We start from the raw sequence: 22,857 nt of genomic DNA, 5'->3' as shown, positions 1-22,857 counted from the left end.
TGAATAATCCATACAAGTATATAATTCAAAATGTACATAAATATGACATGGTCATACTTCTTCCCCTTTTGGGTGAATATAATTAATTCATTTCAATAACCTCATTTTGATTAACACAACACAAAATCACTTTTCTTTATCCCAGAATATCAGAGATGGTAGAGAAGAAAGCTGGTAGGTGAAAGCACTTTATCACTTGAATTTAGCCTAGAGAAGCCAGACTTAACGCAATTTAGGTTTGGCTCTAATCACAATGTAACAATTTAGCGGAGAAACTGGTAGTACATATATATAGGTCTGTATTTCATGGTTCTATAGTTACAGGTCTGAAGTATGTTATATTTACCTATAATTTACTATGAGATCCTGGCTATCCTATATGCTCAAGTTTTAAATGATCTCAAGTAAGTTGACAGAGATTTACTTAGATCCTGTCTTTAAATTTTAGAAGGCACTCTTGATAATATAAAGCACTGTTTAAGACATGGTGTTAGGACAAAAGCCCACAGTTCTCTAAAGTGAATTACCTATTGCAGCACTGTAAATGCCACAACTCAAGAGAAATGGGTCATTATAAACATGTTCTTTCATGAAGTGTCTCTAATTCTTCAATAGTTCCTGAACCAGCAATTTTGTTATTTGCATTTCAAAACAGAGTTGTAACAGTACAATTGAAATTCCTACAGGTCTGAATCTGCTATAGAAAAGGCTTTGTACCCCAGAAATGGTTAGCTTAGCCAAGCAAACAAAACAGGCTCTTGACCCCAAGGACTTCCACTCTTGTAGGTAAAATGGTATCCCGTAGACACACACCATTCTGATGAAAATCAGTCCCATGTCATCTCACAATTTAGCAGCCTCATGAGTCTTTTATTACCTAAAGATTTAAGAGCAAGCTGTTGAGGAAATGTACTATACCTTCACACTGTCTGTTTTTCATGTTTCTCTGAAATCCAGGCTTACAGCGACAAAAAACAGATGTTTTTATTTGATTACAATATGCATCATCTCCACACGGATTCACATTATCTTCACAGGTATATTCAGCAGGAGCTAGGATTTAAAAATACCATCAAAACTAATATAATTCTAATTCCTGAAGTGGGAGTTTACTTTTTTTCTTAATTTGAAATTATATTTATTATTCCATAGATAACTCTTCTTGAATTTATAAGATTATGATCTTCTCTTCATATAAGCCCTTATTTCTTATACAGGTATAGAAGCAGATAAAAAACTGAACTCATTTATATTAAATATAGTTTAGGCCAAACTGTCAATAGCTGATATTTATAGCTGTAATTGAAGTACACTACTATGTAAAAGGAAGTCAAGAGTCAATATTTCTAATGACAAGTTATCACTGCAATGTTATGATATATGAATTCTACATCCTTCCCTAGGAATCAAATGGTTTCCTAGAAGCTACCTAAAGATGTGGGCATTGATTGCTAACCTAAATTTAGTACTCAGGAATTCGGTCAAGGGTACTACCATGTTACTGAAGCAAGTATGCTAAATCATCAGTTCTTAAAATTTTTTTTCGCTTGAAAATATATTCGAGGAGGAACACGCTCCAGTGGTTGTGGACTGTTAAAAAAGTCAGGGCAGACCATGTGTTATTTGTAATTCCAGCATAGTAGTTGCAATTTCATAGCTTTATCTCCAATTCCAGAAAACTTTTTTTTTTTTTTTAAGTAGGCTCTACAGCCAGAATGGAGTCCAACCTGGGGCTTGAACTCATGACCCTGAGATGAAGACCTGAGCTGAGATGAAGAGTCAGACACTTAACTGACTAAGCCACCCAGGCACCCTTCCAGAAAACATTTTAGAATGCAAATAAATGAGAGGAAAATTATCATGAAAATAATGTTGGATTAGCTCTATTTTACTTACATATATCAAATAATTTTGAAATATGAGAACTTAATTATGAGAATTGTAACCATTATTCATCCCACTGATTCTTGAATATTTTATAATTAATTAAGGTACACCAGTAGACTTAGACCTCAGTTGAGATATATGTGACCATATCCTGGTGGGTATTGTTTCATCACTGAGTGAGGAATAATTCAGATGCATAATGTGAAGAAATGAGACCCCATAATAGGAAGTATTTTATGACTTTTATGAGAAATCTGAATTTAGACTCATAAGTTTGGTTATTTTTCTTAATGTGGAAAATCATATATCAAATATCAAACACAAAAATAACCAAGGTCTAATAAGTCAAATATCATCACACTCTAAGACATAAAATGATAATGTCTTCTTTAAGAATAACTTGGCAATGGATTAAAATTTTAAAACATGGAATAAATTATTAAGACCTTGAACATCTTTCACTCAAATAGTGTACGAGGCAAAAAAATATTAAATTTATACTTTATAAAATAAAATATTAAGGAATATAGATTTATTTGCTGACATCAAAGTCTGTAATTGGATATTGAGATCTCAGGTTCAGTACTAACAAGGATAGTCATTCTAAAATCAACTTCGTCCATCTCATGTTTTCTGATATTAATTTAACTGGCATTCTAAGGCTGCTTTGGCAAAGGCTTACAAAAAAAAAGGCATCAAGTAAGCCTTTGAAAACAGTATTTTGTTAAACCAGTAAAGAAAACTTTAGTCATGTTGAAGTAGAAATTGAACTTGAATGTTGCTACATTTTAACAGAAAATAAACTCACTTATTCTGCAGCCTTGTTCATCTGAACCATCTCCACAGTCATCAAGTTGATCACACTGGAGGTCCATGGGGATACATTTTTTATTATTGCAAGCAAACTCATCTTTTTTACATGGTCTTGCTTTGTATGTAAGCTTACCTATAAAGTCATTAAAAATGATTAGTGCTTCAAAGAATAAAAACACATGTTTTAAATCATTTTTAAGTTTATTAATTTATTATTTCTGAGAGAGAAAGAGAGAGAGAGAGCACAAGTAGATGAGGGGCAGAGAGAGAGAGGGAGACACAGAATCCAAAGCAGGCTCTAGGCTCCTCACTGTCAGCACAGAGCTGGATGCAGGGCTCTGAAACTGTGAGATCATGACCTGAGCCAAAGTCAGGTGCTTAACCAAATGAGCCACCCAGATGCCCCCCAAACAAATTTATTGAGTAAATTAACAGGTTCTTACTAAACACTATGAAAAATATGGCTCCATGATCATTTATTTGAAGCTCGTAGGCCAAATAAAAAGATTCTGAAATTCTGGACTTTCAGAAAATAACAGTTCATTCACCCTGTAATAAGTAACGCTGTATTTCCACAAGAAAATGTTTGAATTTCACCCTAAATGGGACTTTCTTTTTAAAGTAATACAAACTTCCTCAGACCAGTTCCAGTCAGGGTTTGTCACAAAATCATTTTGCTGCATACATTAGTAAAGCCTTTGGTTTTAAGAGTTTTGTTAATTTCACAACTGTGAAGAAAGGATTGTGTATACAGACATACAATCTTTGTTAGCACTCTCCCCTCCAGGAGCTGTTTAACAGAGAACCTTTTGAAACCACCATGTTTTTTCTCTCTTGCAGTATTTTCTGGAATAAAGTGTGTATAACCAATAGAGATTTACAGACTAGCAGAGACTTTGCATAAAGCCACATAGCTCTACTATTCAAATGAATGTTAGCAGATTATTTTCATACCTTGTCAGAAAAGCAAGTGTCTGAAAAAAAAATACCCTCAGACATGCCACATGGAAAATACTTCGTTTTAATTTTTTGAGCCCCCAAACCATTATATTATCTTGTAGCTGTCACTGAATCAATTATTTCACATTAAATGGATTTACCACCACAGTGATCTTCATCGGAATTGTCCCCACAGTCATCAATCCCATTGCACATTTTCTCAGGCTGCAGGCATATTCTGTTATTTCTACATCTGTGAGGTCTTGTGGGTGGGCAAAGAAACTTGGCTGAAAAAAAAAAAAGAAAAAGACAAAGCAGTTCCTTTGGGTCATGACTTACAATTCTTTTGTTTGTTTGTTTGTTTTGGTCTTTTTTTGTTGTTTCTTTCTTTTGAAATCCATAATCTAGTTTTTATGAATATCTTTTGTTGTGGAAATTGCCTACATGCAGGTACTAGAAAATGTGTGATAATAGAAGCTATGATCCTAGTTATTTATATTAACTACAGAAAAGAGTACACAGCTGCAATGACATAAAGAAAGAAAAAGAGCCAAACTTCATGGTCTCATTTCCAGATGCCTTATCTTAGCTGACTTCACTTGGTGTACCAAATTAATTTATGCCTGCAGTTTATACAACATGGCAGGACACTTAGCTATTTGAAAGAGCAATTTCACACAGAAGAGAGCTTGAGCGAGCATATGTTACAGGCCCAAATTTGAAAATAGGTCATACAGTGAAAAAAATGTCCCAACAATACTATAACTGTGTTTCTTACTCTGTGTTTCTGTACAGAAATGTGTGAATATGTATTTGAGTCACATAGATGATCTTTGTTATTTATTTTTAATATGTCTGTATATATGTATCTGTGTGTGTGTGTGTGTGTGTGTGTGTGTGTGTGTGTGTGTGTGTGTAAAAGAGACAACAGTGAAAGCTGGAGAATTTTATCCTGTCCTATCCATGATTATCGAACTGAAGACTTCCACCCTTGGAGTAGGAAACATCTCTAATGACTCTTTATCTTTACATGTGGAATACTCCAGGGCTCTTTCATTGGTTTTCTGATCTTCTCACTCTTGAATTCTCTGCTGATCTTCTCATTCTCATGGATTTACTTGACACAATAGCCTTCAAACTTTCAATCACTATCTAATTCTAGTATCTCATAATTGATTACAGGATATCCCCTCAAGAATTTCAAATTCAGTAAGTCAAAACCCCATTCTTTATCACCTTCCCATTACTTCCTTCTCCCTGAGCATAAACTATGTGTTATTTCCATAGTTCAGTTAGTAGTACATCATAGCCACAGTCTGGGATTATTCTAAAGCATTCTACTTATTGACCTTCAACTCTTATTAGTCAACAGTCCTGCTGATACAGTCCCCAAACTTGCCTTCTTTCCATGCATACCAGTTACAATACCTTGGCTCTTCATTATCTCTTACAGAGAAAACTGAAGTAGAATCCTAAATGTCTTCATTTCACTGCCCAGTGTAAGATCTTCCAAAAGATACCAGAAGAATCCACCTGACACATTAATTTGATCATCTCTTCCACAGTTATCCAGCACTTACAGAATAATATTTAAGAATCTTTACATGGCATAATAGACTGATCATTACTTTGTCCCTGTCACTCCTACAGACTCATCCCTTGTAGCTCTTAAAATTCCAGCAACATTACTTTATTAGCTCCTTAAATATGCCATACTCCTTCTTTCTTGACCTCCTTGGTTTAATTGAAATCTGGTTCCCACTCCAAGCATAGTTCTTCCCCTTTAGGTCTTTTAGGAATGCCTCTTAAATTACTCAAACCTCATATTATCTCATGTTTAAATACACCCTTAAGTTCCTAATTTAGCTTTCAGAAATTTGTTACATCATCACACTTTATTTAAAAAAATAAAAACAAAAACTATTATGCATTTGATTATACATCTTTCTTATTGCCATTTTCTCATCAACCTTTATTGTAAACATCACCCCCTCCCCAATTTACCAAAGACTGTAGCACCACCCTTCATAGTCATTGCTCTCCATCCAAACTCATTTCCACATCCTAGATGACATCAATATCCACATGAACAAACCGACCAATAGCTGTACCTCTTAGAGCCTTGGGTTTTTCATACCCAATGACCTCTTACTCTAATTCACCTAAGCCACCCACTGCCTTAGAAGGTTGTGAAGATTGGAAGATTTCAAGAAATTTCTCTTCTTAATTCAGTCACTGACATTTCCTGTTGCTTGCAGGTAAGAACACTAACTGATCCACATAAGTGCACCTGGATATACTTTTTCCTCCAATTGCTTCATTTACAAAGCCACTAATTTGAATGCTGTAAGTTCTGCCCACCACCTCTTACTTTCCCAACTTTCTAGTTCAACCAGTCTCATTAATATCCTTTTTCTGTCTATGGTAAAACTTTAGCTCATTGATTTATCTACCTTTTCCTATTCTCCAATGTTTTTGTCTTTACTTCCCTCTCTATTGACAGTTGATCCCATGCTCTTTGACAAATATTTACTGGTAACTTATTATACTTTTAACACTGTTCTAAGAACTTACTTAGAAACTCACTTTAGTACAAATAATCTGGATTATCTGGCCTTTTTTTCTTTTTCACACCATGGTATTCCTTAATATTCATTGTTCCCATTCTATTCTGACTCTTTTTTATCCCATAGAATTCCATAGTATCCATTCTGACTCTCAAATTTGTAACTCTAGACCAGCTTTTTAAACTTCAGAACCAAATATCTAGGGCCTACTTGAAATCTATACTTGAATGTCTCCTCAAATGTCTCTCAAACCAGGCTTTTAATCTTTACTTACAATACTGTTCCTCTTCCTATGTTCCCCATGTATTCAACGGTGCAAACAAAAACACCTTATACATTATACTTAGTAACTTCCTCTCCCTTGCCCCATATATCTACTCTATTATTTAATCCAATTTATTTTGTTTTTCAAACCACCTTCAGATCTGTGGTATATGTGGCATCATGTGCTATCATTATCTTAATCCAAGCTAACAGCATGGCCTGCCTAGAGTATAGCAATTATCTTACTTAAACTTGCACCTTTCTATCCAGTATTTGTAAAATATAAATAGGACTATAGAACTGTTCTGCTTAAAACGTTTTAGTATTCTTAATTGTTTTTAGGCTAAACCTAAAAATCCTTATAGAGATTTACAAGGTTCTAGACTCTTCTGTCTCTTCAGTTTCATCTGAAACCAATATCTACCTGTTCTGCACGCTCCAAGTACATGGATCTTTCAGTTCCTCCAGTAAGCTATGGATTGCTTTGCTTCATGGTGTGTCTACATCTTGTTTCCTTTGTCTACAACATTGTGTCATCCACCTTCCCTCCACCCCATCCCTTTCACCTACTTGGCAATGATTTATCTCTCAGACTGTAACTCAAATGTTATTTTCCATAACCCAAGATTGAATAAAATCCCTCTGCGTCTATTCTTTTATAACTTACTCTACTTTTTTGTCAATGCATGTATCATCATTTGTAGCCATATATTTTTTTTAGATCATTTGAATCCCTATTCTACTAGATTCTCAGTTCTGTGAAGTCAGGGTCCATGTCTGTTTCTCTCATCATTATATTACTAAAAATATTAATAGTCTCTAACTTAACAAATATTTATTAAGTGAATGAATGACACTTTTCTTCACGCTGTTCATAATGTCTACAGTGTATTTTAGTTTGGATCCTTCAAAACTGTAGCTTTCTGAATTCCTCTTTATGCAGACTTCATCTTATTCCTCTCCATCTTACTTATACCTTTTACTTAATTCCACCATTTCTTGAAATACAATGTATGAAAATTACGATTTGTACAGTCAGATTAAGATCTTGTCAGAGAGAACCATGTGCTGTTCATTTTTTTTTTAAATAATCTCAATTACTTAGCACAGTCGCTGGTACATAACAGATTGACTCAATGTTTATACTGATGACCGAGGGGAATGTAAAAACATGCACATTATCAAGCTGGATGTAGTTTAAGTTTTCCAGCAGCTGTCACTGAGACTCACTTCCTGGCCCTGAAAGTAGTCCTGGGGCTCTGACTCTGGAGCCTCACATGGTTAATTAGTTAGCGACCATTTGCTATTCTACTCACTAGTTGTGTGCGGAAGTGGAATAGACAATAGAAAGATAATTACATAAATATATACACATATATAATTATATATATATATACATAACTTATAAAAATAATAGGTTCTGGCTCGAAATTGGTAGATAGGTTCGTATTTTCCATATATTATAATTCAGACACAATATAATCTCTAGTGATTCTCAAGAATCTATTTTGTAAGATTATGTAACACAAAAATTGAAACTTAGTTATGCCTCTCATCAGTTGTGCCTGCAGAGAACACTCTCCAAAAACTGTCATTTTTATGTTTTAAATCCCTTTAAAAATAAAGCTGTCTTCTTGTTTTGCAATTTTTATTCAATTGTAATGTCAGTATTCAATGTCATCATCTATTCAAAAATATTGGTTTAACCTGGTGCACCAAACAGAACAAAGAATTTGAGTATGTATACTCACTCAGTCTATGTTTTCTTTAATTCACCTGATGTGCTATTTAATTGTATCCAAAGTAGTAGTATTTTTCTTTAAATTAGTGGTAAAATACATTTGCTGAGATTAGATACAAATAATAATAATAAGGGCTAAAAATTTCTGCTACATATAAGAAAATTGGACGTTGATAGTTGTTGGTTGCGTAAGTACGCTCTTGACAATTATCAGTTAAGAGTAACTTGAATTTGAAGAAACAACAACTTTTTTAGGATTTTCAGATTAAAATATTAAATAACTCCTAATTTCAGTTCCCTGCCTACATCTAAATATATATAAAAATCTACTAATATATTTATATTTATAACATAGAATATATATGTATAAATAATATATATTTTAATATATTTAAATATTAAAATATAATGATATATTTACATGTTAAATATATTAATATATTCACATATTATCTTCATATAGATCTTCCTTCTCTGAACAACCTTGGTCTCAGTAGTGGGTAGCTTGTGGAACTACATGATTTTATTATTCACATTTTTTCCATGTGGTTATCTGTCCAAAAAAAAAAATGATTTAGCCTAAAGGACCACTTTGGTACAAAGCCAAAGTCTTCATATGAAACTTATACAGTTCAGACCATACCTATCTTTGAGTAGTGTTAACATGTGCAAGTTCAGATTTAAGAGGGTTCTCTGTAAATTCATCAGCTGTTGGACAGGGTAATCTCTTATTGCCTGAACAAAAGCTGTATCTGTGGTTTTACTTTATCTACCTAATCACAGGATGGCAGACTTTGTGGTTCGCCTCACCACTTCATTGATTCATGCCAGTGCATTCGATTCAGAGTTGAGAGTAAAATCTAGACCCATGTGAAATGCCATACCACACATATCAGGGGCTTCGTCTGAGTTGTCTCCACAGTCGTCTTCTCCATCACACACCCAGAAATGTAGTTTGCAAAGGGAATTATTGCAGAGAAACTCATCTGCTCTACATATATTTCCTCCTTTATTTTGAAACAAAACAGAAAAAAAGACACAGAAATGTAGCATGATTAATGCCAGTCAGCAGGACACATATTCCTGTAATTCTTAGCCTAGTATCTAGTTTCTCATTTCCTTACACTTTTTTTCCTGCATAGTACTAGGGACAAGCAGTATCCAAGATAATTTTTTTAGTTACTCATGTTTAGTTGACTTTTCAAAACAATCTGATGTTACCAAGGCATATCATAGTTCCTTTAGAAAATACTGATGAGATGGTAGAAGGAAGTTTTCTTAAGTATAAATTATCTTATATTTCACATAATTTTTATGTTACTGTAGAGAAACTTAGGTTTTAAATAGTATTAGTTTTCATTATAAAAATTGTGTTGTTTTGGAAAGAAAAGACACTTTTAAAATTTTTAGATAATTCAGCTGTATCTGGAAACTGACAAACTGAATTGCTAAAAGAGAGAATAACCAATAAAAAGTTTTGAAGTCACAGAAAAATAATTAAGTTTATAACAGAAGTTGGTGATGTGGTGAAATATTACAGTCCTCCTGGTAAAAACTGTGCAATAGTGTAGTGACTTCTTTGTGTATTTTGTAAATGTTTGCATTTTTTCTCTTTTCACAATTCAACAGAAAGCATGAAGAATGCAAGGATATACTCACTCAAAATTAAGTATATTTATCACATACAAAGGAACCAAAATAGTAACAATTTTGGAGGGAATAATAAGACTGGGTCTGTGAAGGTCAAACAGCTCATCTTGTTGAGTTTTGACTCGCATACACATCTTTAATAATTAACTTACAGTAGCAAAGATTTAACTTAACAAATGACAGAACAAGATTTGGATTTTAGTGTAATAACAGTAGCTACAGTGTGGAGAACTTGGAAATGAAGGTAGTGAGAGTAAAGCCAAGGCTGGAGGAAAAAGACCAGTTTGAAGAGGTGTTGCGGAAGTACAGAACTCGATTTCGAATTAGCTTCTGTTGAACTGTTGAAAGTGCTTTCGGGAAGTAGAATCCTCAGGCTCTGATGGCTAAATAGATGAGGGTGGTGAGGAGAGTGAGTAGTCAAACACAGCACTCAATTTTTGGCTTATCTGGGGCATTTGGTGACTGTCGGTGTTGTTCAAAAAAAACATAAATAAAGGAATACAGCAGGAAGAGCAAGCTTACTAGAAATAATGACACAATTCATGTAAAGTACTAGTAGGACAAGCATATAGTGATATTTAGTAGGATAGTGGATAAATGTGTTGAAATATAGGATAGGTTCTAAGCTGTAAATATACAACTAGGGATGATCAGAATGTAGTTGTTATTTGGAATTTAGAACAAAACAAAGATCAGCATTTAAAGATTGGATAACGGGGTATCTGCAAAAGAGGCTGAGGCTAGTTAGCCAGAGTGGTTGGAGAAATACCTAAAAAGTGTCACAACAAGAAGGTAGTAGTTAGCACATGTATATAATGCTAAGAGAGGAGGTCCAATGAAGTGGTGGTGAATTTAATGAAATGTTTGTGGTTGGTTAATATTAGACGAAGAAGTAGTAGGTACCGTAACCATCCATCCCTTTCTAGGAGTTTGCCCTTGAAGGGAAGGAGGAGAGGAGAAGGCTAGGTGATTAAGAGCCTAGTAGCTTCTGTGGAGTAAAACTGATATCTGATATACTTAAGTGCTTCTGAAAATAATTCAGTAGACAGAGTAAGCTTGAGGATACAGAAGAGAGAAAAGGTAATTGATATAACAAAGTCCTTGAGAATCCAGGAAGTGTGAAGGATTTGAGATCTAAAGTATCTACCTTATACTAGAGGTGTAACAGGTCTCCCATTTCAAGAGGAAGGAAGAGGGATAAGGCTAGGCTAGGCACAGCTACAGGTAGATTTGTTAATTTGGTGAATAGATATTGAGTAAAGCTCAAAATTTTTATTATTTCTGTGAAGTAAAGGTGAGGAGGAAATTCAACTTGTTAAAAACTTCGTATGTTTGGTGTGCCTGAGTGGCTCAGTTGGTTAAAAGTCTGACTCTTGATTTCAGCTCAGGTCATGCTCTCATAATTTTTGAGATCGAGCCCTGCATCAGGCTCTGTGCCATCAGATTCTCTCTGCCTCTCTCTGCCCCTTTCCTGCCCCTGTGTGTGCACACAATTTTTAAATATTTTTATTAAAAAAATAAATAAAAACTTGATATGGTTAATGGTATACAGATGATTAGAGAAATATAGGATGATTGCTTAGAATCTTAAGTAATAGTTGAAGCTGAGATTAAGACTTTGTAGTGATGTCAATCTGAACAGTTCTAAGAGTTTCCTGCAAAAATGTTTAAGAACTGGTACAACCTACATTGGCATCTCTGAAGACTAACAAACTGTATAATAGGGAAAACCATAAGTCCATGGTAAGTCCATGATGGTGAGTATCACCATGTGAGACTAACAACATAGTATCTGACACTGGGGTGCCCCTTTCTTTCAACTTCTGCAATACTCAAATCTAAAATGCCCTAATTCTAACAGTAATTTCAAGTATCAAAACCCATGCAAGAAAATATATTTAACAACTATCTGAAACAATAAGAAGATAACATGTACGGTGTTTAATACTGAAGAAACTTAAAATATGAATACCGATATAAAGTAAGTGCTTAATTCAATATCAAAATTCATAGAATGTGAAAGTTATATTCGTTCAGAATAAAGATTCTCAAGACTAAATCTCATTGCATGTTCCATTTTACAATGGATTATATTCAAACAAAATTTGTGAACTCTTGACATCCTCTGATTCTTTAGAAAATTCTATTTGTAGCACATCAGTCTTGTTAAAAAGAAAAAAAAATGATTTCCCAAAGGTATCAAATTAGATAATATAATTTGCTCCATAAAAGTGTTGGGCATATTACTATTTTTATGAAGAAGAAGAGAAATATATAAATGAAATCACAGTTGTAATAGTAAGGCAAAGGTTTTGTAATAACTTACTAAAGCCTTGCTATTATACCATGAAGAATTTGCATTAAAAAATGCATCATGGGGCTACCATGATACCCTGAGTCTAACATAAAATGCTTATTTTGAAATGGCATGAGGCAAATATAAGCAAAAAAAGAGGTATAATTTAAAGAGATTAGCTGTATCAAAATTCCAGTTTCCTAGTCTTTATTCATGTTCTTATTCAGCACAACAGGAGGTTATTAGAAAATATAAATATAAATATATATATATAAGCTTTTGGCAGGTTCATAGAAATCTGACCAGGCACATCATCACAGAAAATAAACATCTAGAGTTCCCATTTTAATTTGGGTGGAGGGAAGGTTTAACATATGAAAATATTTTATAATTTTCATAAATAGTTAACACATTTTTGAGCTGATGATAACTAAAAAGAATAATTCTCAATCTTGCCCACTAAAATTGCTAAGGAAAGCAAAGTTTGGGAGCTCAAGCCAAAAAAAAAAGCCAAAAAACAAAACAAAACAAAACAAAAAACAAAACCCATCAAGTTTCCGTGTTTTATCTTTAAAAATATGAACGTTGCTTTTAATTCCACAGTATTTGGGGGTTCGTCTTTTTAAAGTAAACCAGTAAAATGGATTCACTTGGAAAATGTTTCATGTTTGTCCTGCATCTTGCCTTCCAGCCCCCAACACTTAGTTCATGTGTCAGGTTTTGGGATGAATGGAAGGTTGATTTAATAGCAGAGAGATTTATTTTGGCATTTCATTTCCTCAGTGCCTTGAAGTACATCTATCCAATACCTAAACCACTTCCTGGAAGTAAAATACTAGAAATCTGAACTTGATCATGCTTTAAGGTACATCCATACAGGATCAAATATTTTAACCATCAAGATAATTCACTGGAATTTATCTAGCAGCAAAGAAACCCAAGAAAAGTTAGAAACATTAGTGTGGAGGGAAGGAGAGCTTTGACACATTTCTAAATGATTGAATTAAAGGTCCCCAACTCTTTTTTAATCAGTAGGCTTAAACTTTTAGTAGGGTCATTTTAAATCTAAAAGGCAAGTCAGATTTCAAATTCTACACTGCTTTTTTTTTTAACTGTAAGGTTTGTTTTTTAACCTTGAATTATTTGTTCAAACAAACATTTCTAATGAAATTTTAATATTAAAAAAAAAGATAAATCCTGACAGGATTGCCCTCACACACACACACACACACACACACACACACACACACATGCACATTCACTTATTTTCCAGATATTCTTACAGGTCTTGGAGACATTTCACTGTGATTGGATTTGTTATTATAATAAATGAGCACAGAAACTTTCCTACAGGTAAGACAAGGAATTAGATCTCTTGATTCTCATTTCAGTAATTCTCTGTGTCTAATACATAGTGCAAATTCTACCATCATCTCCTTTTGAAAAAAAAAATTTGAAGACTCCTTAAAAGCTTTGGAAAACTTCTCATTATGCTTAAAATTGGAGCTAAATTCTATAGCATGAATCTTCAATTACTTATAGTTCCTAAACACTTAAACTTTCTCTCACCTATGAGACTTTGTGCATAATGATCCCACTACCTGGAATCTATTTCCTCATTCTGTTTGCATACCTAATTTTTTACATTAAGAAACTCACATTCCAACATGGGAAACAGTCAACTAATACAGAAGTAATTATATTAGAAAGAAGAATATAATAACAAGTATGTAATCAAAGGGCTGCTAGGGAAACTCCAGAAGAGACTGAGATTTGGTTGAAGACAGTAACAACTGAATGGACTTAAAAGGAGAGATATAATTCTTATTGGCAAAGGTATTGAGATGGCAGAAATAGTAGAGGAATCCGGGAAGACGTTGAAAAGCATGGAAGATGTTGCTAGATTTATTCTTTGATTTGGCTAGGATATATGATACATAAAGAGAAATAATAGAGTATAAGAGTAGGAAGATAAAACAGGATCATTCTCTTGTAACACTGACTGCCATATTTGTAAGTAACCAGGAAGGAACTTCAAGTAAATATTTACATAGAGTTACACTTCAATAAGATGAACCTGGCAGCAGTGAGCAGAATGTATTGGAGTTGACTTCCATGGTAGTATATATGCCCAGGCAGGGCAGGAAGCAATGAGAGAAACAGCCAGACTGGTGATAGAGACTGAAATTAAGGGAATGGAGCTTAATAGCTAGAAAATGGAAAATGATGAGTAACTTAATTGTCCCGGGGTCTTAGAATATGACTGTATTTAAGACCTTTTGGTGCCAGAATGTCTACAATGTTTGATGTCTCTAAATTGGAATGTGAATGTGAGAACTTAACCAAAAGTAGAAACAGCTATTAAGGAAGTCTAACCTTTTATGGTCCTATATAATGCACTGCAGATTCCAAATGAGAACTAGGATTTCTTCTCCTGAATATTACAACACTTTGTCAGATTTGAGATGGAGATCTTAGCAAATCATAAAGGTTTGATCTAATATTAAAGGAAATGGAGGGCATTTTTTTCTTCAAATGACTAGATATTTATACAAGTAAAATTCTATTATTTTCTTTTTTAAAAAAGCTTTTATTTAAATTCCAGTTAGTTAACATTCAGTGTTACATTAGTTTCATGTGTACAATGTAATGATTTAACACTTCCATACAATACCCAGGGTTCCTTACAAGTGGCCTCCTTAATCCCCATCACCTACTTGACCCCCCTGCCCCCCCCACCCACTCCCCTCTGGTAATTATCAGTTTGTTCTCTATAGTTAAGAGTCTGTTTCTTGGTTTGATTGTCTCTCTTTTTCTCCCCCTTTTGTTCATTTGTTCTATTTCTTGAATTCTAAATATGAATAAAGTCATATGGTATTTGTCTTTCCCTGACTGACTTATTTTGCTTAGCATTATACTATCTAGCTCATTCATGTTGTTGCAAAAGTACATTTAAACTGTATAAACCCTGAGCACATGTTCAAATGCCTTGCAGCCTACATCAGTATCTAGTATCATTTCTGTTGATGATACTCCAAATATTCCATAATGTAAAGTACATCAAGAGACTTTATTTTTTTTTAACATTAATGTATTTATTTTGAGAGAAAGAGAGAGCATGCAAGAGTATGAGCAGGGGAGGAGAAAAGAGTGAGAGGGAGAATCCCAAGCAAGCAGTCTGTTTTGCACTGTCAGTGCAGAGCCTGATGTGGGGCTCCATCTCGTGAACTGTGAGATCATGACCTGAGCCCAATCAGGAGTCGGATGCTTAACCAACAGAGCCACCCAGGTGCACTCCTTGAGAGACTTTTGTAAGCAGGTTAAAAAATTTTTTGCATTTAAACAATGTATTTAACATTATTAAAATAATAAGAATTATGGAATTTGTGATCATTTTAAGGTTTTCCCCACAATTGTTTTTTTTTTTTTTTGCTTTCCCTTCATTGACTCTAAAATAGGAATAATTGCTGCTTTTATGTGGTGAATTACAATTAAAAAGTTGTTATCTGTCAGGAAATATTTTAACATAGCTAAAAATAATATACTGCAAAATTAAAAGTTGTCTTCCAAACTGACAAAAAATGTAGGTCATTTTCTTAACCATATGACAAAAGGGAAATTTGGGGCACGACCTGCAGCTGTGTATCAGTATGTGTATGTGTAATATGGTATGCCATATGTTATTATTCTTTCATAGTAAGGCAGGCAACATGGAAGAGAAATGCACACCAAAAATACTTCTGTAGTAATGGCTACAAGCGGTTATGCTCCCTGCATCCTTCTGCCCCTATCCCTGAACCAGCATCTAGTCCAAAGCCATGCTTGTGATAGGATGCAATAAAAACCTGCACTTTGGTTACCTTTGTCATATGAAAACTAACACTGCACTCTATCTGGAAATTATCCAGATTTTGCTTATCCAGAACAGGATATTATGTAATGAAATAAGAATGGGTAAAGAGAATCATTTAATGATCCTATTTTTTGCCTCTAGCACACTATTGACTTGACACAGTATTTTAACCGCCACTCTCTTATTTACACACACACACACACACACACACACACACACACACACACCCCTTACCTTTGTCACAGTTCTGTTCATCACTGCCATCCACACAGTCATGAATGCCATCACAAAGCCATCTAACTGGAATACAGTGGGCTTTATTTCTGCATCGAAACTGATCTTCCTTACACTCAGTCACACAGTCCATCTGTTCAAATACAAATAGGCACTGCAGTTTTCATTAATGATAATGATATAGTCACAGGAAAAACAAACATGCAGCTGACAATACCGGAGATTTATTACACTGTGGGCTTTCTTTTATTTTGACTTAATGAATATAACCCCTACAAATGACAATTAGATTTAGTATATGAACAGCACGCAGATTCGGGTATTTGCTGCAATTACTATATTCAATGTACTTGTCCTAAGATTTTAGACGGCTAAGAATCAAGATTCTCTCTTTACTCTATTTTTATTACATTTGCTTTCCCGAACCTAATTCATGTAATTCAGAGATTTTAATCAAATGATAGATTTTACCTCATCTGAACCATCAGCACAATCATATTCTCCATTACATTTCAAAGATGCTGAAATACATCCTCGGCTGGCACATATATATTCACTTGATGAGCACGTAGGAGAATCTGAATATAATTATAAAGTTAAGATTTAAATTCACTAAAATGAATGATTGCTTTGATAGATAAAAACATATATAAACATATAAAAAATTCATAGACAGTAATGAAAATAGTTTATATTTAAACTGTACTTAATATCTGATATTAAACACTTATTTAAAATGTGTTTCATAATATTATTGCATTTCATAAAATATATCTCAATGATGTAATAGGCTGTTTAGTAAGTTTTTAACTCACTAAAGACAGAAAGGAAGAAAAAAAACCCCTCTATATTCTCCTTCTCTTTAATTTTGAACAGTTAAATGAAGTTTTCATAATTTTAAATTAAATTATTTAAAAACAAAGGCTTCAAGTTGTTTTTAAAACTGTAGTGAGACTTAGTGACCCTTGGGAATGTTAATTTCTATATGCATTATATAAAGCTAAAAGTAGAAATCTTGGCATGGTCTCATAGACCCCATGATATCTAGCTGGCTGTGTTGACATAAATGTCATATTTGCATAAGTTCTGAGAAGTATTTTTGTTTTGGGGTCTTAAACATGAATATATGCATAATTAACTGAGTCTATAGAATCCGAAGTATTCTTTTATGACATAGAAAATAAAAATAGCATGTGGATATTTAAACTACTATCAGTACCTAATCTAATTAATTGACATAGTAATTATGATTGCTGCCTTAGTCTCTGGGTTTGAGTTAGCTAGGCTTGCCTTCAAATCTCTGGTAGCCAAATGTACTTATATAATGGCTTTGCTTACTCCAAGGATGCTCAGAAGCTTTTTCTTAGAGTTTTAATTCCTTTTAATTGGCAGTGTTTGCCTAGAGATCTGTATTCATATGGAGTCTGAAGATAGGTCTATATTCAGTAAGAAAAAAGATCAATTAGCAATATCGACCACGGGCAGCAACATGTGTGTCCTGTATCTGCTACTGTCACCTAGGCTCTCAAAGTAATGCTTTTGTGGTTGTACATAGATCATAGCATGATTTTCTCCCAGTAATTGTTTTTTTGGTAAGATGATGCTATTAAAATACCTAAGTATAAAAAAATTAAGTTTAATGGCCATATTTCTAAGGCTATCTTTAGGGGATAAAAACGCACAATAAATTGGGTGTTTTTTCCCCGTACTCTGGTCTTGCTTCCTAATTTTATTTTTATTTTGGACCAAAATGTAAATAGAAATAATATACTTATGCTTTTTCTCAGCTGGTTTCATGTTGAAACTACTGCATTCTTTTCCATAACCTTAATGTCCGTAACTGAAAACCTGACTTTTATTGCACTTACAGTTTCAACATATATCACTTTTCCATCTTGGAGGAACAATTCCAAATGGGGTGGAAAGACGGAGAAACCAGAAAATCAAATTTGGGAGTAATGCTTGGATCCCAAACATAGTAATTATCCTACGCTAAAACACATTCAAAACATATAAAGGGTACACTATTTAATTCACCTATAAGCATATCTAAAATCTTATATCTAAAACATAGTCAGTATGTGTGTCCATTTGCCATTGTTTTCTTCTAATTACTGCTTAAAATGGTTTTATACCAAGTTAAAATATCAGCTACATTAACCACCACCTCAATCATTTTACCTGGCTCACAGTTTTTCTCATCTTCTCCATATTTACAGTCTTCATGGCCATCACATTTCCACTTTGCTGATATACACTGGCCATTGGAACACTGGAACTGATCTTTGGAACAACTTGTTTCACAATTTCTCTGTCAAAAACCACACAACACAGTTAACATTAAATTTTTACACTGCCACAAATAAGAAGCTCAGATGGTCATTTAAGCCCACGGCTATATAACAAAACTATAACAATTTTCTATTTTCATTTGTCTCTGTAAGTCTTATGATGACTTACAGAGAAATGAGAAAAGAACATAGATCCTATGGTTCCATCACATCAATTACTCCGAGGAGATCATTTTCCAATAGACAGGAGGTCATGTAATTTTAATAATTATAGGTGACAATAAAGATCGTGGAGGAAATAAAGGGTTAAAAATTATCTCTAACAAGTACATCCAGTTCATTGGGAATGGGGTAGCAGGATGAAAGTGAAACAAAGAAGAATGAAGGCAAATCTGTTTTGTGTTGGCAAAAACTTCCTGCAGTGTCCTTCCTTTATCCTTCTTTTCACGCCTCTTCCTCCGTCCTTTCACAAACTAGTTGCTGTTCATAATCTTTCTCTCTTCCAACATTTGTTGCTAAAGAACCGTGACAGGAACTGTCACAATTGTCACATCTGCTAGTTTGCATATAGATTTTATTTGGAAGTCAAACAAGACAGTAGCTATACCTTTGGGAAACCTTTCGATTCTTTATATGAGATCAATAAAAGGGAGCCAGTAGAAATTAAACTTCCTTGGGTCTGACCAGTCCTGTTGATATGGGATGCTCCAATGAAACGTCTTGCTGGGTGGATGAGGTTTTTCTGTAAGTAATTTCTATTCTTGCCAAAAGATACTTGCCTGTTGCTTCGACAAAAGGTGTAACAGTCACAGCTTATGAAACTCTCACTAAGCGAACCATGTGGATCTGCTACTCCCTGCTTCTTCGCAGTGTCATCCCCATGTAAAGAAAGGGAGTTTACATTCTAAGTTCCTGTAATTTTCTCTTTGCCAATGGTACTTTAATTAGACTGCCCACTGTATAATTCATTTTCTTCTTACTGCCTTTCTTCTTCCCTTTTCTCAAGTATTGAGGGGTTACCAGGTACCAGAGTTTCTTAAATAAGAATCCAAAGGAAACTAAGATTTATTCCATGTATTTTTTAAACTCATAAACTAACAGGAAATACCATCCCCTAAACCAACAATTGCAATAAAATGCATTGACTGTCAAAATAAATAAGTGTAATTTTAATCATACAGATTCTCAAGGTTTTTATGAAAGGATTTATAGAGGAAGTTTAAACAGAAATGGAATTATTTAAGAAAAGGCTTTTCAAGGATAATTAGAAATGCAGTGCATCTGCAGTGTAAATCCTGTAATAGTAAATGCTGTAAAAGACGGAGAAACAGTCCATGCACTGGTCATGAGAAAGGGATTTCATATGTTTTGTTCACCACCTTACCACCATGTTCAGTATTATAACTGGTACATAATAAGCATTCAATAAAAACTGCCAATGTAATGAATGAATTAATGAATGATGTAGCATATGCAGAAAACAAGGAATATAAATTTTCACATAACTCAGTTCCAGTAGAATAAGGGTCATGTTTGTCTGTATGATAGGCACCGTGTGTGTCTGTGAACCAAATATCTAATGCTGCACCATGATTATAACAACTGCTCAGTATATTTGTAGAAATTAATCAAAGGTTATCCAGCAATAAAGTAATTTAAGTAAAACAGCTCAATAAACAATGGCACTGGCGTATCTGTATTGGCAGCAATACAGAAAACATTACTTGTAGATATTTTTTCAATTATCAGAAGATTTCAATCAAGGATAAATTACAGTACAGTTGATGAATATGTGTGTGTGTGTCTGTATTTGTGGGTTACTTAATTATTATTTTAGACTCAAAAGCATAAAGAAAGAACAGAATAATGAACCTACGTGCCCATCATGCTTGTTTAACAATGACGAACACTTCACTATTCATGTTGCATACATCCTCCATTACACTTATTTATAGTCTGGACTGTTTAACATAACAACAATAGTATCAAAACATTCGCAATATCACAAAATTTGCCCAAATCCCTAAAGTTATTAGTCTAAAGTCTAATAACTTAGACTTACTCTAAAGTTATTTCCTATCAATACCTAAAATTTTCTCATTTTTAAAATATTGTTTGGTAAAATAAGGATCTAAAAGAAGTCTATAATTTTGAATTTGGTTTGAGTTTCTTTAAATGAATAACTATTTCCCATTCTCCTAGGTGTGTGTGTGTGTGTGTGTGTGTGTGTATTTGTTTGTTTGTTTGTTTTTCTAATGCTATTTACTACTTGCAGACAGATACTAGGTCATTTGTTCTACTGAATGTCCCACATTCCAAATTGGGCTGATTGAATCCTAAGAAGGATACCTTCGGAACATCTAAAGTCACTAATGAGCTTTTTGTTTTTTAAAAGTATTATTATACACACATGTATTTTTATACACTTATTATATTTCAATCCATTAAAGTCATTTTTCTTTCTATGTCCAAGCTGTCTCTTTCATTAGTAGAAACCCCTTCAATTATCTCCTATGTATTCGGGACACCATACTAATAGTCTTATTTTGGCTTAACAAGATAGTAGTGACTCATTTTGTCAATTTCCTTCTCAGACCTATAAGTGGACATTTCTCAAAGGAGTTTTGTTTCCTTTAATAGGAAAATGGTATTTAGAGGCCACTGTATGAATGTTAAGGATAGTCTATAATGCTGAGATGTCACTGGTTTTAGAATTTTTAAGTGGCAGAGCTAAGAATTATATATTCTTAGAAAGAGAAAGATAAATAAAAATCTCCTACTGATATTTTTGAATTTAATATTACATAATTTTATTTACATTTTTTGTTCCTACATTTGTATCTCCTTTCTTTTACTTCAAACTTTTAAGTGCTAATAATATGAAAATAACTAAGCATTTGATCTACCCTACTCAGGGTATACGAGTTTCAAATTAGCAAAACCAACATTATTAATAACAAGCATATGAACACAGTTTAAGATTCCTTTGCATTTCTTTTTGTCCTTACAAGGCATTATACTGGATGTAGAGTCCAAATACTATATTTTAAAGTCACTTTAAATATTTCTTCTCTGGGAATTAATCACTCAATCTCTGTATGCCACTGATGTGATACACAATTATGCTATTCCGAGTGTTTATTATTCCGAGTGCTATTTTTTATTATTATTATTATTATTATTATTATTATTATTATTGTTTTGGCCGTAATGAACAAGCTAATTATATTATCAGTTAACATCCTTACAAAAACTAATCCTCACAATTTTATTTTTTATTCCTAAGTTGAGAGTACCCTATATGTAATTTGGTTGTCTAGCCATTTGTTTGTTCCTTTGTTTGTTAGTCAATTCAACCTGTAATTCTCAACCTTTAGAAAGAAAAGAGGAATCAACTGCCTATAGTGTTAGACACTTCGTTACTTATAAAGACCACCTTTTTTTTTCAATATATGAAATTTATTGTCAAATTGGTTTCCATACAACACCCAGTGATCATCCCAAAAGGTGCCCTCCTCAATACCCATCACTCACCCTCCCCTCCCTCCCACCCCCCATCAACCCTCAGTTTGTTCTCAGTTTTTAAGAGTCTCTTATGCTTTGACTCTCTCCCACTCTAACCTCTTTTTTTTTTCCTTCCCCTCCTCCATGGGTTTCTGTTAAGTTTCTCAGGATCCACATAAGAGTGAAAACATATGGTATCTGTCTTTCTCTGTATGGCTTATTTCACTTAGCAGCACACTCTCCAGTTCCATCCACATTGCTACAAAGGGCCATATTTCGTTCTTTCTCATTGGCATGTAGTACTCCATTGTGTATATAAACCACAATTTCTTTATCCATTCATCAGTTGATGGACATTTAGGCTCTTTCCATAATTTGGCTATTGTTGAGAGTGCTGCTATAAACATTGGGGTACAAGTGCCCCTATGCATCAGTACTCCCGTATCCCTTGGATAAATTCCTAGCAGTGCTATTGCTGGGTCATAGGGTAGGTCTATTTTTAATATTCTGAGGAACCTCCACACTGCTTTCCAGAGTGGCTGCACCAATTTGCATTCCCACCAACAGTGCAAGAGGGTTCCCGTTTCTCCACATCCTCTCCAGCATCTATAGTCTCCTGATTTGTTCATTTTGGCCACTCTGACTGGCGTGAGGTGATATCTGAGTGTGGTTTTGATTTGTATTTCCCTGATAAGGAGCGACGTTGAGCATCTTTTTATGTGCCTGTTGGCCATCCGGATGTCTTCTTTAGAGAAGTGAAAGACCACCTTTAAGAAAGTTATTTTGGTTCCCTAGGGGCATTACCATGAAAATGTCTG

The 22,857-nt window shown here is 34.0% G+C and overlaps 1 protein-coding gene across 1 annotated transcript in view; it reads right to left on the bottom strand.

Annotated features, from left to right (window-relative positions):
• The window catches only part of LRP1B (LDL receptor related protein 1B), a 1,903,200-nt gene that overhangs the window by 144,258 nt on the left and 1,736,085 nt on the right, over positions 1-22,857 (bottom strand). The window contains exons 69-75 of the mRNA XM_047873645.1: positions 18,426-18,555; positions 16,716-16,822; positions 16,245-16,377; positions 9,096-9,218; positions 3,801-3,926; positions 2,696-2,833; positions 919-1,053 (exon numbers count right to left, since the gene is read on the bottom strand). Of these exons, the coding sequence (XP_047729601.1) occupies positions 919-1,053; positions 2,696-2,833; positions 3,801-3,926; positions 9,096-9,218; positions 16,245-16,377; positions 16,716-16,822; positions 18,426-18,555 (892 nt within the window). The remainder of the gene's footprint in view (positions 1-918; positions 1,054-2,695; positions 2,834-3,800; positions 3,927-9,095; positions 9,219-16,244; positions 16,378-16,715; positions 16,823-18,425; positions 18,556-22,857) is intronic.

This window comes from Prionailurus viverrinus, chromosome C1 (genome assembly GCF_022837055.1).
Source record: "Prionailurus viverrinus isolate Anna chromosome C1, UM_Priviv_1.0, whole genome shotgun sequence".
Lineage (NCBI taxonomy): Eukaryota > Metazoa > Chordata > Mammalia > Carnivora > Felidae > Prionailurus > Prionailurus viverrinus.
Note: the sequence above shows the minus strand (reverse complement) of the source record. Positions and strands in the feature narration are given on the sequence as shown.